The following is a 22,284-nucleotide window of genomic DNA, read 5'->3' as shown; positions in this document are numbered from 1 at the left end:
AATGTGAATAATATTGGTCCTAGCATAGAACCCTGAGGAACTCCATAGCTTACTTTGGTATATATAGAAGAGTTGTTGTTTACATGGACAAACTGGAATCTGTCTGACAGATATGATTCAAACCAGTCTAGTGCAGTTCATGTAATCTTGATCACACTTTCAAGTCTCTGTAGTAGAATACTGTGATCAATAGTGTCAAATGCAGCACTGAGATCTAGCAGGACAAGTATAGAGACAAGTCCATTATCTGAAGCCATGAGGAGATCATTGGTAACTTTAACCAGAGCTGTTTCTGTACTATGATGAGCTCTAAAACCTGACTGAAACTCTTCAAACAAACCATTCCTGTTTAAATGATCAAGCAACTGATTGACAACAACCCTTTCCAAAACTTTAGAGATAAAAGGAAGGTTGGAAATTGGCCTATAGTTGGCTAAAACATCTGGGTCAAGAGTGGGTTTTTTAAGTAATGGTTTAATTACAGCAGTTTTAAAAGACTGGGGCACATATCCTGTTAATAAAGATAAGTTTATCTGATTTAATATGGAGGTATTAATTAATGGATAAACCTCTTTGAGCAACTTAGTTGGGATGGGGTCTAGAAGACAAGTTGATGGTTTAGATGCTGTAATAACTGAAGTGAGCTCAGGAAGATCAATTAGGGAGAAAGAATCAAAATATTGACTAGGTCCTACAGAGGTTTCTAATGCCACTGTACTTACATCTTTGACAGATGGAAGGGTGCTATGAATTTTATCTCTAATGCCAACAATTTTATCAGTGAAGAAGCTCATGAAATCATTACTGCTGAGGTCTGAAGGAATTGATGGCTCAACAGAGCTGTGACTCTTTGTCAGCCTGGCTACAGTGCTGAAAAGAAATCTGGGGTTGTTCTCGTTTTCTTCTATTAATGAAGAATAATACGCTGTCCTAATCTTACGGAGAGTTTTTTTTATAAGTTGTTAAACTATCTTTCCAGGCTATGTGAGCTTCTTCAGAACAATTCTTTCCAGCTTTCGAACTGTCTGCTTTGAACTACGCAACTGTGAATTATACCATGGAGCTACCCTCCTTCAATTTACCACCTTCTTTTCAAGAGGAGCAACTAGATTTAGAGTTGTACTAAGCGATGCTGTCGTGCTGTCAACAAAATAATCTATTTGTGATCGAGTTAGATTGTGGTTGCTGACATCCACATCACTGACATAAGGCACTGAGGTAAATACTGAAGGTATTAATTCCTTATATCTAGTCACAGCATCATCAGATAAGTGTCTACCATAACGAAATATCTTTCCAATTTCTGTGTAATTACAAAGAGAATTGTTTTTTGTGTTTTCCAGTCTGGATGAGCAAGACTAAGAGTAAGGCTTTCAAACGAATTAAAGCTTTGCTTAGGTCTAGGATTAATACATAAATCAGAGTGGAAGATTGCTGCCACTCCTCCTCTTCAGCCTGTGCCTCGAGGAATGTGATAGTGGTTATGACTGGGTGGCGTAGACTCATTTAAACATATTCGTCATCCTGCAGCCACGTTTCAGTCAAACGAGTGAATTTGTATTGATTTGTAGGTTCCTATGAATAACTCCTCTCTTATTGTTTTTCAATTTAAAAAGACTGCAACTCTGCCACCTGGGCTGAACTCTGGGTTGTTATGGTTTTGGGGTGTTAATAAAATGGGCCAAATTCCTAGAGATAAGAGAAGCACCCGCTAAGGTGGGATGAACTCCATCTCGCCTAATCGGAGCAGAATTTCCCGTCATCACTCAAGTGTAGTTGTTGTCCATCCACATAGTCCATCCACTTTGCCAAAGACCTCACGTTCCCCATGAGTACAGATGGCGTCACTGTCTTTCACCACTTTCAGCTTCAGCAAGGCATCCCCAGTACTTCTTTCGAAGTTGAACGGGACTCTCAAGCCTCGCTCGGGGCATCTCAAGGAACAGGACAGTACTAGCCGAACTCTATAGCCAAATACAAAAAGTCCAGAAAAAAATAAATAAAAATTACAGCAGCACAAAAAGACAAAAATGACCAAAAATCATGTTGATTGGTTCAAGGCACAGAAATATAACAAAGGACACAATAAGAATAACCTAAAAAAAGCATCTTCTTAACATGAATCCACTCACAACACTAACGTTGCATGTGAATGAATTACACTTGGTGTGGTATGATTCATTTTTTCCTGCTGTCATACCTTCTTTCTGCTCTACTTATAGCATTGGCAGACTAGCACTGAACTATTCTGGAGAGTAAAAAATGTAATTATTTTGTTACATTGTTAACTAAGCTTTTTTGGTCCGTGATGCAGTGTTGAAAATGACTCCATTTTCCTCTTGTCCCTGCCCATCCCCCGCCCTTTAACCACGTCACACCAGCAGAGGTGGTACAAACCCCAGGGTTGATGACCCCTGCCCCTCCCCCTCCTCCACCTCTGCCACCCAGCTCCACTGTGGCCTCCACAGCTGCCACTCCAGCCATCACCCCCACTACCCCAACAACCCACCCTCCCCCACCCCCACCTCCCCCCCTTCCTCCTATACTGGCACCAGGAGGGACCCCCCCTCCTCCGCCAGGTCCACCTCCTCCACCTGGAGCCCCACTACCACCACCCGCACCCCCCCTTCCTGCTGGACTGTTCTCTTCTGCAGAGGACCGTCCTGTCTCAGGCCTGGCCGCTGCCCTCGCTGGAGCCAAGCTGCGCAAAGTGTCAAGGGTGAGAGCTTGATCGGTGTTTTGATCAATGAAAGACTTCACAACACGTAACACGTGTGACAGGAAACCTTGTGAGATATAGTACATAAAAGTATTAGCATATTAATTTGCTCCATATTCATACACACAATACTGTTTTTCTGGCACTGCCAGTTTTCATTTAAGCACCTTCACATACACAAGTTGATATACACAAAGCCCTCATCATGATCATCATAGAGAATGTCACAGAGTCACTGTCACTGAAACATTCATGCATAAAGCCCATGCTTACACATGATAACACACTCACCATCTGTCACATCTCATCTCAGGCTTAAAGGAGGGTTTTATGTAATGCTGCCAGCATGTGCCAAACATTACATCGTGGCTTGTGTATGCAACATGTCAAAATGCAGAAATCAAACACACTGATAAACTGAAAAAAAAAAAGAAGCATTATTATCAATATAGTATAAATACTTAAATACTTCCTCGGGTGTTGAGGACTTATATGTTAATTTGTGTTTTTTGCCCTTCAGAGTGATGATGCAGGGGCAGCTCTGGTAGCTGCCATGTCGGGGGCTGTAGGGGCCAAATCTGAGGCCAGAGGCAATGGGCCTCTTCCTGGAGGAGGGCTTATGGAGGAAATGAGTGCCCTATTGGCCAGGAGGTAGAGTTATTATATTTTCCCGTTATGTACCGTTTTTAAATTCACAAGTAAGGTCCAAGACCTAACATATTTGAATACTCAAGAAAATAATTGTGTGACATGACCTGACCTTATGTCTAGTCACGCATTTTACAGCCCGCCTTTTTGAAAATATAGCAATTTGCTTAAATTAACACAAAGGACAGCCAACATTCATGCTGAGGGAAAAAGACACTTTAAGCATAACATGATTCTTGCTGTTATTTCTCATTGAAGTTTTCCTTATTGGCCTTTATGTCTTACAGAAGAAGAATTGCAGAGAAGGGCTCGTCACCAGAACCTGAACAGAGATCAGTAAGTGTTATTAACTTCATTCAAGTCTTCCTTAATGTCTGCCATATCTTTTTTTATTTAGGTATCATTACCTTTCCTAACAGCCGAATCACACAATAGCGCTGCTGTGTGCCATGGTTTCCTCACTGTGGCTAAGCTGCGCTTTCAGTGGATGTCATGTACACTCCAGTCTGTAATAACTACTTTCATGTATCAGAAGCTCCCATGTACTTACCTGAACTGCAGAAAAACATGGCCCTTGAGTTTCATAATAACAATATTCAGAAACAACACTCTGGTTTTGTAAAGCATTTTCACTGTATTAAAAGTTATACTTTTGTGTTTGCCTAAATTACATGTTTACTGATTTAAACAAAGGGGTCATATGGTTAAAAACACATTTGCTGAGTCAAGTTCAATCTCCTAGAGGTTACCAACTGCACGTGTATAGTGATATTCACACATTTGCAGCTCACTCTTCTAGATCAGTTATGGTGTTATTGGGGGTAATTGTATGTATTATTTCACCGCATTTTATGAATTGGTTTTGAAATTAAATTAAATTGTCTTGATGTAATGGACAAATCTTAAGTAAAACATTAGCTTTGATATATATTAGAGATCAGCCCTGTGATAGGCTGGCGACCTGTCCAGGGTGTACCCTGCCTTTACCTGATGCCAGCTGGGATAGGCTCCAGCAACCCCCACAACCCTAGTGAGGATTAAGCAGTATGGAAGATGAGATATATTAGAGATCGACCGATATGGATGGAGTCGATATTAGGAGGCAATACTTCTTTTTCTTCCTCCACTTACATGATAAAAATGACACAACGTTAACAAATTTTACAAGTTTCAGTTTCAATTTAACCAAAAACATAAACATTTATTGAACTCAAAGAATTCTAGGGTCAGACTTACAATCTGCACTATTAGTTTTCCAGAGAGAGAGAAAAAAACATCAACTAGCAAACTCCCACTTAACAACAACAACAAAGTAAAACAAGGGCTGCTGCTAATGATTGAAATGTGTTGGTGCTGAGTGATAAAGTAAATCATTCTGTTTTTTGTTTTTTTAATAGGAGGGGGATATATGTATGTGTCTGCAAACACACTTGCATATTGGCCAATACCAATACCAGTAAATATCGGTCGATCTCTAATACATACACCTTCTAAGTATTCTTTTGAAAAGATATCAATTGATTCAGTGTCACCACAAATCACTTCTGTGATCCTGACATCACTCATCTATGACCTTCAAACCCTGTTTCTGTCTGTCCAACAGGAGGAGGGTGAAATAAACACAACCCCTAAAATGTCGGCTTGTAGCACACCAGGTTAGTGTCACAGGAAACTCGCAGACATGGTCTCATGGAAACACGAGAAATAGCATTCACACTTAAAATGCATGTTCTTAATATGGGCAAGCAAGATTAGCATTAATCTTGTTACATTTTCCACTTGGATTTTGATGCATTGATGTGTTACAACATTCCCCTGTTTCTCATTTATATTTAAGTTTGCTTGTGTTTTAAATTATTACTAAAGAGCTGAAATAAATCTGTGTACCATGGTAGGATAAGTATGGTTTCCATGTTTCCTGTGCATTTGGTTTTTCTTTAGACATGCCCAGGAAACCATGGGAAAGAACAAACACCATGAACGGTAGCAAGTCTCCAGTCATTGGAAGGTAAAGTGTCTCCTCAATTCTTTGTTAAAGAGGTGGTTTATTATCTTTGTTGTGTATTGTTGCTTTCTTAGTACAGGTTATCTCTGGAATTGATTCACCATAACATACAATTGATATCCATTGCTTTTATAAATACCTAGCAGTGTGACATTATAATATGCTACAAAACGACACTTCCTATCATGCACAGAAACTTTTGGAACATATTCAAGCTTTAGCATGATGTACAACTGGGGCCGTTCAGTGCTGGCTAACATCACTAAAGCTTTGTGTACATTAAATGTTTGTTAGATGCCTGGCATTGGCATATTGCTGAAACTAAAGGCTTGTATGAATGAAAAGTCAATTGGAGCGTCTTTTTTTTTTTTTTTTAAATATTCATATTTTCTGCCAGTTTGGGGTGAATGCTTCCCAATCACATGTATGCTCTTCTCACATAGTAAATTGTGGTTTCCGTGGTTTCACCGTCTACTTTTGGGTATCATTCAGTTGTTAACATGTATGTGGATTTACATGTTCAAATGTCAGAAATGCAACAGTTCAGTGACTGATGTGGTCTTTCCTAAGACAAATGTTTTGACCCACAGAAACTACATTTCCATTATCTTGGGTGGGCTCCAGTATACAGTATGGTGAAAACATACATATATTCACACATCATGCCCCAAAAAACTGTGTTGTGGAATAACTTAGTACATCTGTAAAAAGATGCAAATGCATGGAAAATTCAGTTAAGCCATTAGGAGAACATCATATAGTGTGTTTTTCCAAATAGTTGCTAATAATGTTTTTCACCTGTGAGCAAATCTAAAGCTGAGGGAGTTTCATGGACAAATTGAGCTTTGACCCAAAGCTGACATGAAGCACATGGATAGACACTGAGCTGTAATTTGTAAAGTCAGTGTTTCTGCTGCTCACACAGACAAGAGTCTCCGTGGAGAAATCCCATGGCAGCAGATTCTTCCAGCAGGTAGAGAGAAAAGGCCCTGGAAAGTTTGAGAAATCCTTTAGTTTAATTCAAAATCAGTTTCATGATCTAGGTTTGCTGTGATGGATGTGGTTTTGTTAGAGAGGTGTTATTTTTAAAAGCTTGGATGAGGTGTTGGGAATGAACCATGTGTTGTCTTTGTGGTGTTTTGTAAATTTACCAGTCTGCAGGGGCCAATTCTGTTCATCTGATGTTTGATATGTGTTTTTTTTTCCTAGACCAGTGTTTGTAACCTGTGATGGCTTTGTAACGCAATCGTGTCCCTCTGTTTGCATGCTGCTGTGTCCGCTGCTTCCCAAACTTTTTTTCAGAGCTGGGGTCTACATGTTTGCATCCTATGCTTTACACCCACACTATCACACACACAAACTCAGAAATGAGTGCCCACCCATAGCACTGTAGACTTGGCACAGCATTATCATTGTACAGGCAGGACAGATCCAACAGGCCCTTGCTGATAAGGCTGTGTGTAAGTGTATGACTACACATGCATAAGAGAGGATACCAGATGGGTGGTTTTGATTTGACCTTATTACAGCGTCTTTAATATGTGACCCAGCACACCGAGACATAGACAGCTGTTAGTTTTGCACTGTGTCTGAACATTTTTAACAGTATTTTAAGACCCAAATGTTTAGTAAATTTTGTAGGCATTGAAGAATTATGTGTAAACTGCAGCTGTTGTGCTACTTAACTCTCACTCCTCTATTTGTGTTGCTAGACATTATGTTTTTGCAGCAAAAAACGCTGAAATAAAATAGGACCATCAACATAATTTCTGCATTTTCCAGCCCCTTGCTGCTTAGTGAGCAGCTTTATGAACATGAAGCTGTGTTGGCACCTAAAAGTTTCATTCTTAAAAAGGCGGTGGTAAGAAACAGCATATGAAACCTTCAAATCAGAATGTCATCTGATCTCTAAGTCACCTTATTGGCAAACACTGCTATTGGTGTAAGAATTTGAGCTAATAACACAAACTATAATCTAAGATGTCTTTATTGAATGGACCCATTATAAAGCCACAGCATTGGTGGGAGAAGTAAGTGAACCTTCTTCGGCAGCAGTAATCACAGTGCGCTACTAGTGTTTCTAGTAGCAACAGATCAGACTTGAACCATTGCATGAGGTCATTCCCAAAAAAATCTACTGTTTATGGTCTGTATGCTTCATCAGACTCTACCAAAAGTAAAATTTCTTAGTTTGACGTCTTCATATATATATTTCTACATTGAAGCGCCATTGTCCTGCTGTATCACATAATTTCTAATGAGCTTCAGTCCTCCAAAAGGTTCTTGTCCCATTGTCTCAACTTAAGGTTTCTTATTTCCTGATTCCAGCTTTTGCTGATGTCATTAGCCTATGGTTTCACATACTTTTTCCAACCAAAACTCACATTATTTAACTCATGTATCCCACGGGGACAAGAACAATACTTATGATTGTTATTGTTATGAATGTTAAACTAGATGCAAGATGTGGTAAAAAAACAAAACCAAATCATATCATTACTGAGGGTATAATTACCTTTTCCTCCACTATAGAGTTTTAGTTGAAGATGCAACATGGAACATATTTGTGTTCCACTCGTTCCCTGGAAAGTTATCATGGAATAGTTTTCTTCAAAAATAGCTCATATGTCTAGAGTCACCAAAGAATTTTCGTGTTAAGTTTCATAGTTCACTAGGAAGTGTGTGGGTTTGCTTTTGCAAGTTTATTTGCATGTCTGTCTGTGTACTCTTCCCCAGTGTGTGCGCATGCACTAAGATTCGTCTCCCAACTGCAATATCTGTTTTGTGTGCACATTCTATATCCAACTGAGACATTACCTAATAAAAGGGAAACTTCACTTGTGTGATAACAACAAATTAATAAATGGAGTGTAGTGTTGTTCTGGCTGTGTTGACAGCCTTGCTTGATTGAGTTTATGTCAGATAATGTGCAAACCATATGAATGGCAACTCACCCAGGGAAGATACAATATTATGAATAATCCCTTTTCCAATACACTTTACATTTTCTCTTAATGCCGAAATTAAAAAAGTGCCAGTCTGAGTCATATTTATCCAGCTCCTGTATACAGTTTCTCCACGATTAGGGAGAGTTGTAGTCTAATGCATCACAAGGTTGTGCCTTTGGTTTGAGATGTTTGAAGATGAACACAAGCTTTTTTTGGTCATACATTAAGAACATTTTTTTACCCAGTGGTTCTCTACAATGAATATTTTTCGCTCTTTGAAACTGTGACTTTATTTGTGTTCTTTGCCTCTTCTGATAGACCTAAATCCACTCCTACACCTAATGCATCCTTAAGTGCCAATGGTGTGCCAACAGAAGCTGTTGACTATGACAGATTGAAACAGGTAAGTAAACACTTTTACAAATACTGTGTCATACATTTTTAGTCTTACCCAGTGACTTGAAAATGTTACCTTTTCCTTTGCACTGCATGAAATGTTTGTATTGTATTGGCATACTGGTGTTAGATTGTGTCAGTATGTGACAGATCTTTTTATGCCTGCTGCATTAAATTTATTAAGAGGTTCCATAAATACTTGAACTGTCCAATTTCATCTCTACTTTTAGCACGTAATTTATTTATAGTACCTCACGACCTGTGTTATATAAAATTGTTAAATGGTATTCAGTAAAGGTTGTCAAGTATTTACTCATTTCATTTGTGCTGGGTTGGTAGCTCAGATGCATAATGTTTTGTCTTATGGTCAAGCACCTTCGCATCCCAAGCGTAGCTTACTATCACATGGGTTTTTTCATTGGACAGTGTGTGAGTGGCATAGCTTATTATGCTCTGTCACTAGTTCAGCAGCACAGTGTGGGTGTTTGCAGTGACCTGTCCTGTTATTAAGCAGCTCCTCCCTCTGACCTCTGCGAATGAGCCTGCTAGATAAGTACAGAGTGTGTTAGAGTGCTGCCTATCTGTCACTGCAACTGCTTGCAGTAGTAGGACTGGGGCAAAGATGACAACTTGTATATTCTCTTGCCTCGCTAGCTTGTTATTTTTTCATTTACTGTGTTTTGGAAGTAAAAAAAAAAAAAAAACATTGTAGATCAAACCTGAGACTGAGACACCTATTTTCTCACATACTCTCTTTGTTTGTTTACATCTTGATGTCATTCAGTAAGTCTTTAGGACTGATTTCATAGGGATTCCCTGTGCAGAGATTAGCTTTTTAGTAAAGAAGACATGCTTACTAAATCCCAAACAAAGCAAACTTTCTATTAGCCGTTTCTTTGAGGTCTGATGACATATATTATGTTTACATGAAAATGTGACTATTTTATTTATTTTTTAGGACATTCTGGATGAGATGCGGAAGGAGCTGTCAAAACTTAAAGAAGAGCTTATTGATGGTAATAATCTTTGAAATCTGAATACGCAAAGACCAGCAAAGCTGTCAAATGTCTCTCCAGTAATGAATCTACACATCAAACGCTAAATACAGCAACAGTAACTATTTCTTTATACCTGAGATAGCATATAGTACATAGCCTTTTCTCAGAGTTAGTCTAACCTTTACCACTACAACAAGTACATAGTTTCTGTACAATTCAAATAATGTACACAAGAAATAGGATTAGCTAAATGAATTGGTGTCTTTGTCAATTAAGCTATAAGTTTAGTGAGGTAGTCCCGGTTTACATGCTGATTGGCAAGATACTGTTTTGGTGTGCTTATCTGTAAAGATTGCTTCTAAAACAAATATTCTTGTACTCTAAGTTATGGTTATTTGACACAGAATGATGGATACAGCTAATAAGATATCTTCCCTCATGTTAAACTACTCAGAAAGCAATCACTGTAGGCAAAGTCAGTTCCCTTTTAAATACTGTTCATAAAAACAAGACTGAACAGATGAAAACCAAGAAATATACATCAGTGTTACATTATCCCTCCAATGTAAAGCATTTGACAGTCACATAATTATTTTAAGTTTTATTTATGTAACTTGACATGCACTACACAGTGGTGCAAAGTCCCTTGAGAACTAAGTTAAGAATGATTTCAGGTTCTGAGTGGTAAAGTAATGGCAAGTTCTGTCCCTCTGTCTATGTTCTGTATTTTCAGCAATCAGGGAGGAGCTGGGCAGATCCAGCACGGCGTAGAGGATCCAGGCTCATTTAAGACATAATAATAACAGTGGAATACAGAAAAGAACACAACTGTGGGGACAGCAATTAAGACAACAATCATAATAATTCATGGAGAGGACATTATTTATGGTGAAGCAGTGTACGATGGCACAGCAGTGGACAGCTCGTGGTGGGGGAATTGGAACTCTTGATAGCTGTGACTCTGCAAAGCCTCTTCTGACTCCTCTTACCCCTGCCTCACCTCCCCTTCCCGCTGAGGACAGCGCATCCTGGAGGACTGTATGCAGTCCAACAGAGAAGCGTATGTCTTTATGCAAAGATGATTTCTCTCTCTTTGTACTATAATGACATGAAAAGATGCTCAAAAGCATTGATGATACTAAACATTAGTGCATACAAAGCAACATTGACACTAAGACTTAGAACTCCTGTGATTTCCTATGAAAAAGTACATTTTATTAAGATAGTTTGAAGACAGGAAGAAGTTAAGGGTGGAAAATGTAACCTTTTTTCCCATAATGCCATAGGGGTAGCGTGACAAGAGTGTGTATGTATGTTTGTGAGTGTGTATGAGGGACTGACTCTCTGGTCAGGTCCACCACTGCAGGACACTGTAAAGCTCGTCTTCCTCAAATGCTATTTTAACCTGAATATGTACAAAAAACAGAAAAAGTTATTTAGAAAAAAATCTATCAACCATGTCTGTTTCAATGTAGATTTATGGCCATATCAAGTAGCTCAATAATCCAGTCTTTACACAGGACAGTGTGTTCTTTGTCTCCCTGTGTGTGAAATCAGAAGTGTTGTTTTCCTCCTTGAGTGAGCGTTTGGTGGAAACTGTTATTTCTTTGTTCATACTGTTAAGACGCAAGTACATGACACACGAGTAGATGAGGGTGGCTAAAGATCAGACTATGGTCACTGTAGCTCTGTACCAAACTTTGTCAACAAAAAGTGCTGATTTACCTATACCTGTCATGCTAGTTGACCATGGCCAGATGTGTAGATAGAACCTTTACTTCCTGTTTTGATTTGAAGATTCTCTCCCCCACCCTTCCCTCTCAGTCTCCATCATATTTAGGTACACGGTTCGGTGCATGTACTATTTTGTTCTGTGCTGCGAAGGTCACAAGTCTGCCACGAAATTGCATTAACTATTACAAGTTTTATTAAAAGCAATAAGTGTAGCATTTATTTTAAAACCCACCTGCCTCCGTCCTAACACCATCAAATATTTTCACTGTGTCCCCTGTTAGACAGTGTTACCATTTGTCACCGTGCCACCTCTTATCAAGTTTGTGGCAGAATTTTCTGTAAAACCGAAGGTTGATGTGAACAGAGCAACACTGTAAGACATGATTTTATAGTGTTACACAATTTCTAACTTGCAGTTCTTTCTTTTTTCTTTTTGATTTTTTTCTATAAATCCAAGGATACTGTACCATTGGTGCTGGGATTTCTTTATCATTGATTTTTATTTAACCACATTTATAAAATAAAACTTTTGAAAGGTGCTGAGATGGTGTCCATGTGAGGACAGGAATGTGCCATTTACTCTTTCAAAGTGCTTACTGATGACATGTTTGTTTCATCTTTTTCTTTGCCTTTTTTCTCCTGCTTCTGTCAAAATCTTGCGATGAGAAACTGTATTTTTCTGTCACATTATTCAACAAAAAAAGCCTTTGTTTTCTTCAGAGGTGAGTTTGTTACAGCCAATTTGAGAAGGATATGATAGGATCTGAGACCTTATGTCTATATACTGTAACTACATCTTACAGGTCAAGGTAAAAGTCTGTGTTACAGTTCTGTTCTCTTGTTGTCTGAATAAGATCCTGAGGAGGGGCTGTTTCACAAATGCAAACCTTATGACTGTCCTACCAGTCACCCACAGTGCCGTCTGCTGGGGAAGCTTCTGACTCTCCAGAGGATTCTAGGGGGATGGACAAGGTGCAAAGGGATGCTTTGTGAATTACCCCTGGTAATTCCAGTACCAGTGGTGTAACGGAGCAGTCTGTGATATTAAGAAGCAATACAATGTGCAAACTAATAATAGTTCACTATTAATGCCACTGCTTTAGCTACCTGCCTCATACACCTCAATACTTTTTAAACTAAATGCTCCAATCTCAAAGCTCTTCCAGAACTACTGAAAACATCAGCTGTCAAAATGAGGAACAGCACTCACTCTTCATGTCTATGTAGTCATATATAACTACTGGACAATTAGTAGAAGCGGTATCATCATGCACAAATAAAAACCCGGTATCCATGCCTGTTCATCAGTGGTTGTGAGAACAACTCCTTTGGATCTCATTCTATACAACTTTGTTCAAGGGCTTTGATGTTGGCGGCTTTACTCCACATAATGAGAAATGACACACAGAAAATAGGATTTCCCCTCAGTCTTTCTCGATATTGGGTAGTAACACTGCAATCTAAACAACTGAGAATGTGGTTCTTCTGGTTAGATGTTATAATCTTTTGATTTTATTGTGGACATTTTTTGGCATAGTGGTCACAGTGCACGTTTAAATCTTTGTTAATGAAGCTGTTTCAACTTCTCGTCCACCTTCTAGGAACACCCAGCCAAGAATGTTCCTTGTATTGAGTGTTTGTACAACATCAATTGCAGCATCAGTTACACAAAAAAAAAAAAAAAAAAAAAAAAAAACCCACAGCGCAGTCCAGCACACTTGACAGCAGTGAAAGAGTAGCCATTTCCTGCTAGACATAATTGCTCTCAACAAAGTCATCTGTCTTATTTTTGATCCAGAAAGGGATGGCAGGTGAAATGTTGTGATCAAGAAAATCAATCTCCTTGTGAAGCTATGTGGTTTGTGCCTTGTTTTGAAGTTGCATTTAACACTTAAAAGTTTTAAAGTTGACTAGTAATAATAATATCTAGGGACTGTCATCATGATCACATGCAGCTGTTAAAAGTTTATCTTTCTTTTTTCCCATCATGGTTATGTTGATTTGAAGGGAGAGTTGAATGATCTTGGGACCTTTTTGTACATTAATGTGGTTTATTACCAGATGACTATAAAGTTGCTTCTTTTATGGCTCAAAAGTACAATCAAACTTCATCACATGAGGCCTGTTAGAGTTCAAATGTAATCTTAAGTCTGAGATGATTTTTCTAAACCAAAAGCCCTGTATGGACAGCCAGATGAGTCTAGCTGTCCTAGTGTTCTGTGTTCCCTTATGTCATTTAAATTTCACAGACTGTCTGTGTTCATCAGCTCTCTTTACATACATTGAAAATCATTCAGAAAAAGCTGTGCAGTCCACTGCGTTAAGGTCTGCTCCATGTTGGAAATGTGTATCTTTGTCTGTAAAAAATGTTTTCTGCTGAGGAAAGAAGTTATGAATTTGCAGGAATAATTGCGGATACGACTTTGACTGAAGTAAGTTTCATAGAAGGGTTTCCAGACTTATTCTTTCATCATCTGACTTGTATCATTTTGTTCTTGTGTTAAGTCATTTCTTACATGCTAACAAATTGTTTTGTTTGGGCAAAATAAATAAAAATTGCAATATAAGATGAGGAGTTGTTTCTTTCTAAATGATTATTTGAACCTTGTACACATTTTTTCTGCTTTATTCATCTTGTGTATCAGAATTCTTTACGATTTAGCTAAATTTATGAATTTAGGTCCCTGAAGTGTCCTTGAGCAACACTTCCAGTTGCCCCCAGTGCATGGCACTGGTGTGTTCCTTTGTGAGTGAATGGGTTGATGTGTCTGGCTGTAAAGGTCTTTTAGTACCAACAGAAAGAAACATGCTATGGAAAAATAAGACTATTTTACGTTTAAAAGTGTACTGAATGGTTTTATTGCTTGGGATTCCCTGCAAGACTGTTGTGCATTTGTCCGTCATCACACCTTTTGTTTCACATCAGACATGACCTCTCACACTGTAGAGAGAGAACAGGAAGAGGGATACTAACCGAAATGAGAACATACAGTTTTTTTCTTCAAGCTTGCATGATGTGGACTGACTTTCTGCAGTCCTCGCTTGCAGCTGCCAAACGGCCACATAATATACACTCATCGGTGACTTTATTAGGTACACCTTGCTTGTAACAGGTAGGACCCCCGTTTGCCCTCAGAACTGCCTTAATTTCTGGTGGCACACTTTCAACAAGGTGTTGGAAACATAAAGGGATGGACATGGTCATCAACAATACTCGGGCATCTTCATCAAGGTTGGACGTGTTGTGTGTTCAGAGATGGTATTCTGCATTCCTTGGTTGAGATGGGTGGTTATTTGAGTTACTGTTGTCTTTCTATCATCTTAAACCAGTCTGCCCATTCTGCTCTCTCACATCAACAAGGCATTTTTGTCCACACAACTGCTGCTCACTGGATATTTTCTTTTTTTCGGATCATTCTCTGTAAACCCTAGAGATGGGTGTGTGTTAAAATCCCAGCAGATCAGCAGTTTCTCAAATACTCAGACCAGCCCATCATCACCAACAACCATGCCACGTTAACTTAAATCCCCTTTCTTCCTCATTCTGATGCTCAGTTTGAACTTCAGCAAGTTGTCTTGATCACCTCAACATGCCTGAATGCTTTGAACTGCAGACATGTGATGGGCTGATAAGTGTAGGTGAACTTATGATAGAGGAGAGGTCAAGACCCAGACTTGAATCTACAATAAAGCCAGTACTTTTGGCTATTATCTCAAAGGATATTCTACTGACCCTCCTCCAGATTTCAGTCCTTCATGTCATTTATTGATTGTCCAAATGTCATTTTAGCTATTGCTGTTCTTTTCTGTTTTTTGTTTACGAAGTCACTGGGTTGGAGATATATGATATAAGAAAGACAGTAACTAAAGGGAGGGCTGGGGAAAAAGAGGAGGGGAAGATGGAAAGCACAACAAAATGGTTGATATATACAATATATACATATATATGTATATATACATATTTACAATATATACATTATTTTTATTTGTCATAGGGTGTTTTGGAAAAGAAAAAAAAAAAAAAAGAATAATTATTGCAAAATCGGTTTCATTTATTTTATTTATGATTTAACCTGATCAATATATAGTTCAAGTTCCTGGGTGCAAAAATGCAGCTGCCCCATATTCTTATTCATTGCTTCACTTACTTGATCATAAAAGCGTTAGTGTGTAGATTTCTTACAACTAATACAGAGACACATCCTGTGGGCAGAGCATACAAGCTGTATGCATCTGTAGTTGATTTGAGATTTTCGTTTGACTTGCATCTACACAAGGAAAATGTTCACTTAAATATTACACATGTTTTCACTGTCATTGTTTTGCACAGAGGCCTAAATAAACTTCATTATAACTTTTACTGTGAAATGTATCGAAATGTAACCAGCTTTTTGCAGCTAAACTAAATGAAAGGGCCTGAGAATGAGTCAGTTGATTTTGACCACAAAACCACCCCCACCACATAGAAATGTGAGAACAGATAAATGTTTACGGTACCTATCTATCTACCTATCTACATATCTACCTTTCTATCTATGCAAATATGTTTGGTCTTTTGTAAAGTAGCCTATATGGTAAATGTTTTAATGAATATACTGTGAAACTATGTATGCCATTCAGTTCAGTTTTATTTATCAATCATCGAAGTGTCAGTAACAATACAAATTGGAAATGGAACCCAAGTCCTTGAGAAGGGTTGGACCCTCTTCTTTACTGGAGTGAGCTTCTTGCTTGGGGTGGGTTTCTTGCTTGCCCCCAGACGCTCTGCCTGTATGTTGGGGTTCCTCCCAGGGTGAAAAGGTTGCTTCCTGCACCTTCGGGCCAGGGAATGGCTAGGCGTTCCACAGCCAGGGCAATTGTTGAGGCAAAAACTCGGTGATTGGGGGATTTAGCCCCTCCTTTTTGCAGATGACATGGTCCTCCTAGCTTTAGGTCTCTAGCTCTTGTTGCGGTGGTTCGAGTGTGAACCGGCTGGGATGAAGATTTGCACCTCTAAGTCTGAGACCAGGTTGTCAGGGGGGAGGTCCTGCCTCAAGAGGCAGGTGGAAAAAAGCATTTGTTGAAATGGTAACATTACTTATCAGTCAGAGTCATGTCTGACAAAAGTATAAATGTTCAACAAAGCAAAACAGTCCTTAAACCAGTACAAAACAAACCAACCCAACATAATTATTCACCACACAAATTTTCTCTTTTATTTCTTTTCTTTTAGCCACATGAAAAACCCGTTCCATTGTTCCAGTCCATTTATTTCTTCATTCAGTTCATGTTTCAGCCACACTGTAGTTCAGGAAAATTCCCATCTGGGTGTTACCACGGATCCCACCCTACAGACAACCAGAAAACACATTACTTTCTGTTGTGATGTAGTACACAATTACAAGTAAAGACGAAGACCAAACAAACACCGTACCTCCTGTCAGTTAAGTCCGACGCACAAGTCAGTTGCTGTTTTTTGTTTTTGTTTATGAACAATTAGACATACAGACTCTCAAAAAGAACTAGAAAATTCCCTCTGGGAAATTTTGAAGGGGCTACAGGAGCCAATGCTCCCATGTCTCTGTCGACATGGGAATTGGCACACTTTGCCTACATTTAGCACATTTAGCTTATGGTTAGCACAGTTAGCTTACAGTAAGCACAGTTAACCTGCAGTTAGCACACTTAACTCACTTTTAGCACAGTTACCTTACGGTTAGCATAGTTAGCCTACATTTAGCACAGTTAGCCTACACTTAGTTCAGTCAACCCACATGTCGCACACTTGACCCACATGTCGCACAGTTAGCATACTTAACCCACATTTAGCACAATTAGCATACGGTTAGTACAGTTAGCTTACAGTTAGCCTGTGTGTGAGAGAGTAATGCACGCATTCGCACGCATGTTAGTGTATCCTACTACTCTTCCTGTGTGTATTTGTAACTGTAATAACATAAATGTACCTGTGTGTTTGTGTGTGCATGTGTGTTGCACGATTTCGCATGCCTGTGTGTATAAGTGTAATTACAAAGATACCTGTGTGGGTGGGGAGGTTTGTGTGTTGGTGTGTGTTGTTGTAACATAAATGTATGGGACACAGGGATCAGCTGTATTAACAGCAGAGACATCTGATTAATGAATTGGCCTCAGCTGTGGCCCAGAGCTGTGGCTCAGGGGTTGCCAAGGCAACTCACCGTGGTTGTCAATGACAACGGAAGCACACGGAGCAGGGACACAGAAAAGAGCTAGATTTCCCCCCTTTTCACTGGTCTCACATTTGGGCTTACTGTGACAAAACCGTAGCTCCTATCAGAAAAACAAGAAAAAATTTGTATTTCGGAAAGAAAAGTAATAGCACACCGATCCGATCATGCTGCACGTTTTGATATATAACTGCTGCTGTAGACTGGAGGCTCGGGTGTTGCCCCGTAGCCCCTAATTATAATTAAAACAACAACAAACATTTAGGGGATTCATGAAAATATCAGATAATATTAGAAATCAGATAAGATGCAAAAAAATAAAAGTATGCAAGATAATATAATTTAGGAAAATGGAGCAGTGAAATAAAAAAGGATATAATTTGAATAGCAGATGTACATGAGTATGAGCAAAGTACATGTTCATTTTCATGGGATAACTGCTATTTATCTTTTTAAGAGATAAATAAAATAACTTAAAGCTACCAATGAAACAAGTGAAGGAAGGCTTGCAATTTCTCCATTTAGCACAATGGATATGATATTTATCCAACAATAGGATAATGTTAATAATGTCTGGTTGTAGAATGTAGATGATGAGACTTCTCTCCTTGAACCATCACCTTACTGTGGTGGACCCTAGGGGCTATGCTGTCCAGGGCTTTTTGCCCCCTACCCTGAGGGGTCAGACAAAGAACATTTCAGAAGACCCTGAATAGAGAAGACTGGACCCAGCCTGAATACATGGGCTTGTCTCCCTGTGGGCCCACCACATGAAGGGTCTGGTGCATTGTGAATTGTCCGGCACACCAAAACAGAGGCATTGGCAGTCTGATCCTGGGTTATAGACGCTGGCTCTTGGAACATGGAATGTCACCTGTCTGGCAGGGAAGAAGTCAGAGCTTGTGGAAGAGGTCAAGCACTATTGCCTAGATATAATCGGCCTCACCTTGATACATAGTGTTGGCTCTGGAACCCAAGTCATTAAGAGGGGTTGACCCTCTTCTTCGCGAGGTGGAGGTCCGAGGTTTTTGCTTGCCCTCAGACACTCTGCCTGCATGTTGGATTTCTCCCTGGTGGACAAAAGGGTTGCTTAACTGCTTCCCTGCGGTTCCGAGAACAGGTCCTGAATGTTGTTTAACCCTGTGCATATGCGCTTGAGTACCCACCCTTTTTAGAAGCCCCAGGACAGACTCTCATGGGCAATGATGCCATGATCTGGAGGGACATGATTGGGAGGAATGGTCGGCCTCATCTCAACCCGAGCAATGGTCAAGTTACTGGACTTCTGTGCAAGTCACAGTCTGTCCATAACTAACACCATGTTCAAACACAAGGTTGGTCATCAGTGCTCTTGGCACCATGACGGCCTAGGTTGTAGGTCAAGGATATAGTCGTTTCATCTGACCTGCCGCTGTATGTTCTGGACACTCAGATGAAGAGACGATCACCACCTGGTGGTGAGTTGGATTACATGGCAGGGGAAGACGCCGGACAGACCTGGTAGGCCTAAATGTATAGTGAGGGTCTACTGGGAATGCCTGGTGGAAGAACCTGTCAATAAAGAGGAAGAAAGAGGAGAAGGAGAAAACGCCAAGGTAAAATTTTGTTTGCATGTCTTGTAATGGAATGTTTATCAAAGAAAGGATCTAGTAATAAAACACATAACTGATGATCTATGAGACAGGGGAGAGAGAGAGACACAGTGGTTAGTAAATTATAAGAGATAGCAAATAAAATGATAACATATTAGACGACAGGAGCCAGAGAAGAAAGAGGAGAGGACATGTCCTCAGTGCATCGTCCCCCTGCAGCCTAGGCTTATAGCAGCATAGCTAAGGGTTGGTTAAGACAAGCCCTAACTATAAGCTTTGTCAAAAAGGAAAGTCTTAAGCTTGACCTTAAACATAGAGACTGTGTCTGCCTCCCCAACCCAAACTGGGAGCTGGTTCCATAGGAGAGGAGCCTGATAGCTGAAGGCTCTTCCTCCCATTTTACTTTTAGAAACTCTAGGAACCACCAAGTAGACCTGCACTTAGAGATCGTAGTGGTCTGTTGGGACAATATGGTACTATGAGGTATTTCAGATATTATGGAGCTAGGCCTTTCAGGGCCTTGTATGTAAGGAGGAGGATTTTAAATGCAATTCTAGATTTTAAAGGGAGCCAATGAAGAGAAGCTATTACTGGAGTAATATGATTTGCGTAGCTGTTAATAGCAAATTGGCTAGGTAGTTAAAAACTAGAGAAATGGATCTTTTGAGTGAGTTGAGTTTGAAGTGTCTTTTAATACATGTACTTTTAAGTTCACTCTAAATAAAACCTACAGTGGTCCATGTATGTTTTGGTCATTGGATTTTCTGTTCAGAAGAGAATATTAAAAAACGAAAAAAGATTGGTTATTTGATTTTCATTTTAAAATTCAAAAATTCAAATTCAAAGCATTTTTCGTTACCTGGGTCAAGAGGGATGACTAAACCTTAAAAAAAATGGTTAATTTTCATTTTCTGTTTCTAAAAACAAAAAATAAAATCGTTAGGAGACAGAAACAAAAAAAACACACGTTTTTTCATTTTGTGCAACCGGAAGTTGTCGTTTTCAAAGTAACAGTAATTATAGACGGGTTTCTGTGCAATGTCATCACACATATGCGCGGGGGCAGAAAGCAGGACATTTGTTATTTGTTTACCGGTGGAGTCAGCGGAGAAAGAAAATGACAAGGAGCTGTTGTGCTGTAAACTGCACGAATTGGCAAAAGCATGGATGGAAATTGTTTAATATCCCGAAGGGATCTCATCTTTTTGCCAAGAGAAGATGATTGTGGCTCCAGGCAACAGGATGGATGTGAATAAAGCTGTTTTTTTTGTTTCTGTCTTCTAATGATTATATTTTTGGTTTTTAGAAACAGCAAATGAAAATCAACCGATTTTTGGTTTGGTCATCCCTCTTGACCCTTTTTTTTTAAAGTTTTTTTTTTTCTTTTCATAACACAAACAGGAGGTCATGTACAAACATTCAGTCACAATGAGTAATACACATAAGTGCGCACCACAGGGTGATAAACTTTTGTTCACAATCTACATGTCACACTCTACATCAGCTAGGTATGTAACCCATTTAGCCCAGTAATCTTCTCCCTTTTCCTTCTGTAATCTCAAAGTGAAAGTTAAACATTCCATACTGTGTATGTCATTTATTAAATTTTTCCCGTAGGTCCAGGGTGGGGGGTACTCTGAGAAGCTGGTTCAATAAACAAGTTAAAGAGTCATGGGCTAGCAGGACAGCCCTGATGACATCCTTGTTGTAAGTGTATAGTTTTGAACAAATGACCATTAATCTTAATTCTAGCTGTTGGTAATGTATATAATGTTTTAATGCACTGTATGAATTTTTTACAGAAACCAAATTTTTCCATTACCTGGTAGAGGTAGGTAGGTACTCTCACCCCACCAAGTCGAACGCTATTTCAGCATCAAGACACACCAGGATGGCACAGGTCCATTCATGTTTTATTTGTTCTGTTATATGAAGGCACCTCCTTATGTTATCCTGAGTCCGTCTGTTACTTATAAAGCCAGTTTGGTCTTCATTTATTATTAATGGTAACACCTTCTCTATCCTTTTAGTCAATATGGAATTTGTAGTCTTGATTTAACATGCTGATTGGCCTGTATCCACTGCATCTTTTCCTGTCTTTGCCGTCTTTTGGGATTATGGATATAATGGCTTCCCTCCAAGATGGAGGCAGAACTCCCTCCTTCAGGACATAATTAAAACACTCACAAAGTAGAGGAGTTATTTGTTCTCTAAAAGGCTTGTACCACTCACCAGGAAAACCATCAGTACCTGGTGATTTTCCTGCTTTCAGACCAGAGATTGCTTTATCAACTTCCTCAGTTGTTATTTCTTTTGTGATATCATCGTTATGTACTTTTCCAATAGGAGGCAGATCTAGCTGATTTAAGAACTGTTCCACAATATGTGCCTCTGCTTTAGTTGCTTTTGAACCTGTCTCGTAATATTTTTTGCCTCATAAACCGAAGCTTTTTCTCTAACTCTTCACTGTGAATTTTGCCTATTTCCTGCTTTATTGGTCTCATCTGTTGTAGTAGGAGTGTCACTGCATTCACCTGCCCATTATTATTATTTTCCAAGTATGTTTGTAATTCTCCTTAAATAGTTGTTTTAAATCCTGGGTCGTCAAACAAACTGGTGTTTAATCTCCATAGCGTATTTTTGCATTTGTTATCTATCTATCGCTATCTATCTATTGCTCTACTGTTGCTATCTATGTGTAATTTTAAATACCAACTTGAATGGTCAGACAGGTCTCTTGTCCCCATGTCTAATTTGGGATTAAATATCATGTTTACGTCCCTTGCACAAATGAGAACACTAAAAGTTTCACATGTAATTAGATCAAAAATTTTCTTGAAAAAACCTTATTGATTCCAGGAGGGGCGTATATATTAAGTAGGGTCACCTCTTTGTGATCCAATTTACCCTTGACCAATAAAAATCTTCCCCCTTATCCTTGATCTCTGATATAAATTCAAAATTGACTGAGTTTGAGATCAAAATTGCAACCCCACGTTTACGACCTCTTTTGTAGGAGGAGTAAAATGTTTTTCTGAATCCCATCTTTTTTTAGCTTT

At 39.1% G+C, this 22,284-nt stretch overlaps 1 protein-coding gene across 8 annotated transcripts in view; it reads left to right on the top strand.

Moving 5' to 3' along the window:
• Nucleotides 1-14,015, top strand: part of enah (ENAH actin regulator) — a 160,417-nt gene extending 146,402 nt beyond the window's left edge. For 4 of the 8 annotated variants that reach the window (XM_047574484.1, XM_047574482.1, XM_047574486.1 and 1 more), the window contains 9 exons: nucleotides 2,382-2,719; nucleotides 3,240-3,370; nucleotides 3,655-3,703; nucleotides 4,971-5,022; nucleotides 5,309-5,375; nucleotides 6,298-6,345; nucleotides 8,639-8,723; nucleotides 9,675-9,732; nucleotides 10,448-14,015. In XM_047574484.1, coding sequence (XP_047430440.1) covers nucleotides 2,382-2,719; nucleotides 3,240-3,370; nucleotides 3,655-3,703; nucleotides 4,971-5,022; nucleotides 5,309-5,375; nucleotides 6,298-6,345; nucleotides 8,639-8,723; nucleotides 9,675-9,732; nucleotides 10,448-10,485 — 866 coding nt within the window. In that variant the 3' untranslated portion in view covers nucleotides 10,486-14,015. The remainder of the gene's footprint in view (nucleotides 1-2,381; nucleotides 2,720-3,239; nucleotides 3,371-3,654; nucleotides 3,704-4,970; nucleotides 5,023-5,308; nucleotides 5,376-6,297; nucleotides 6,346-8,638; nucleotides 8,724-9,674; nucleotides 9,733-10,447) is intronic. The other 4 variants (XM_047574483.1, XM_047574488.1, XM_047574485.1 and 1 more) reach the window with 2 other exon arrangements.
• The last annotated feature ends 8,269 nt before the right edge of the window (nucleotides 14,016-22,284 follow it).

This window comes from Mugil cephalus, chromosome 21, assembly GCF_022458985.1.
Source record: "Mugil cephalus isolate CIBA_MC_2020 chromosome 21, CIBA_Mcephalus_1.1, whole genome shotgun sequence".
Taxonomy (NCBI): domain Eukaryota; kingdom Metazoa; phylum Chordata; class Actinopteri; order Mugiliformes; family Mugilidae; genus Mugil; species Mugil cephalus.
The sequence above is the reverse complement of the archived record's forward strand: the minus strand, read 5'-3'. Positions and strand labels throughout refer to the sequence as shown.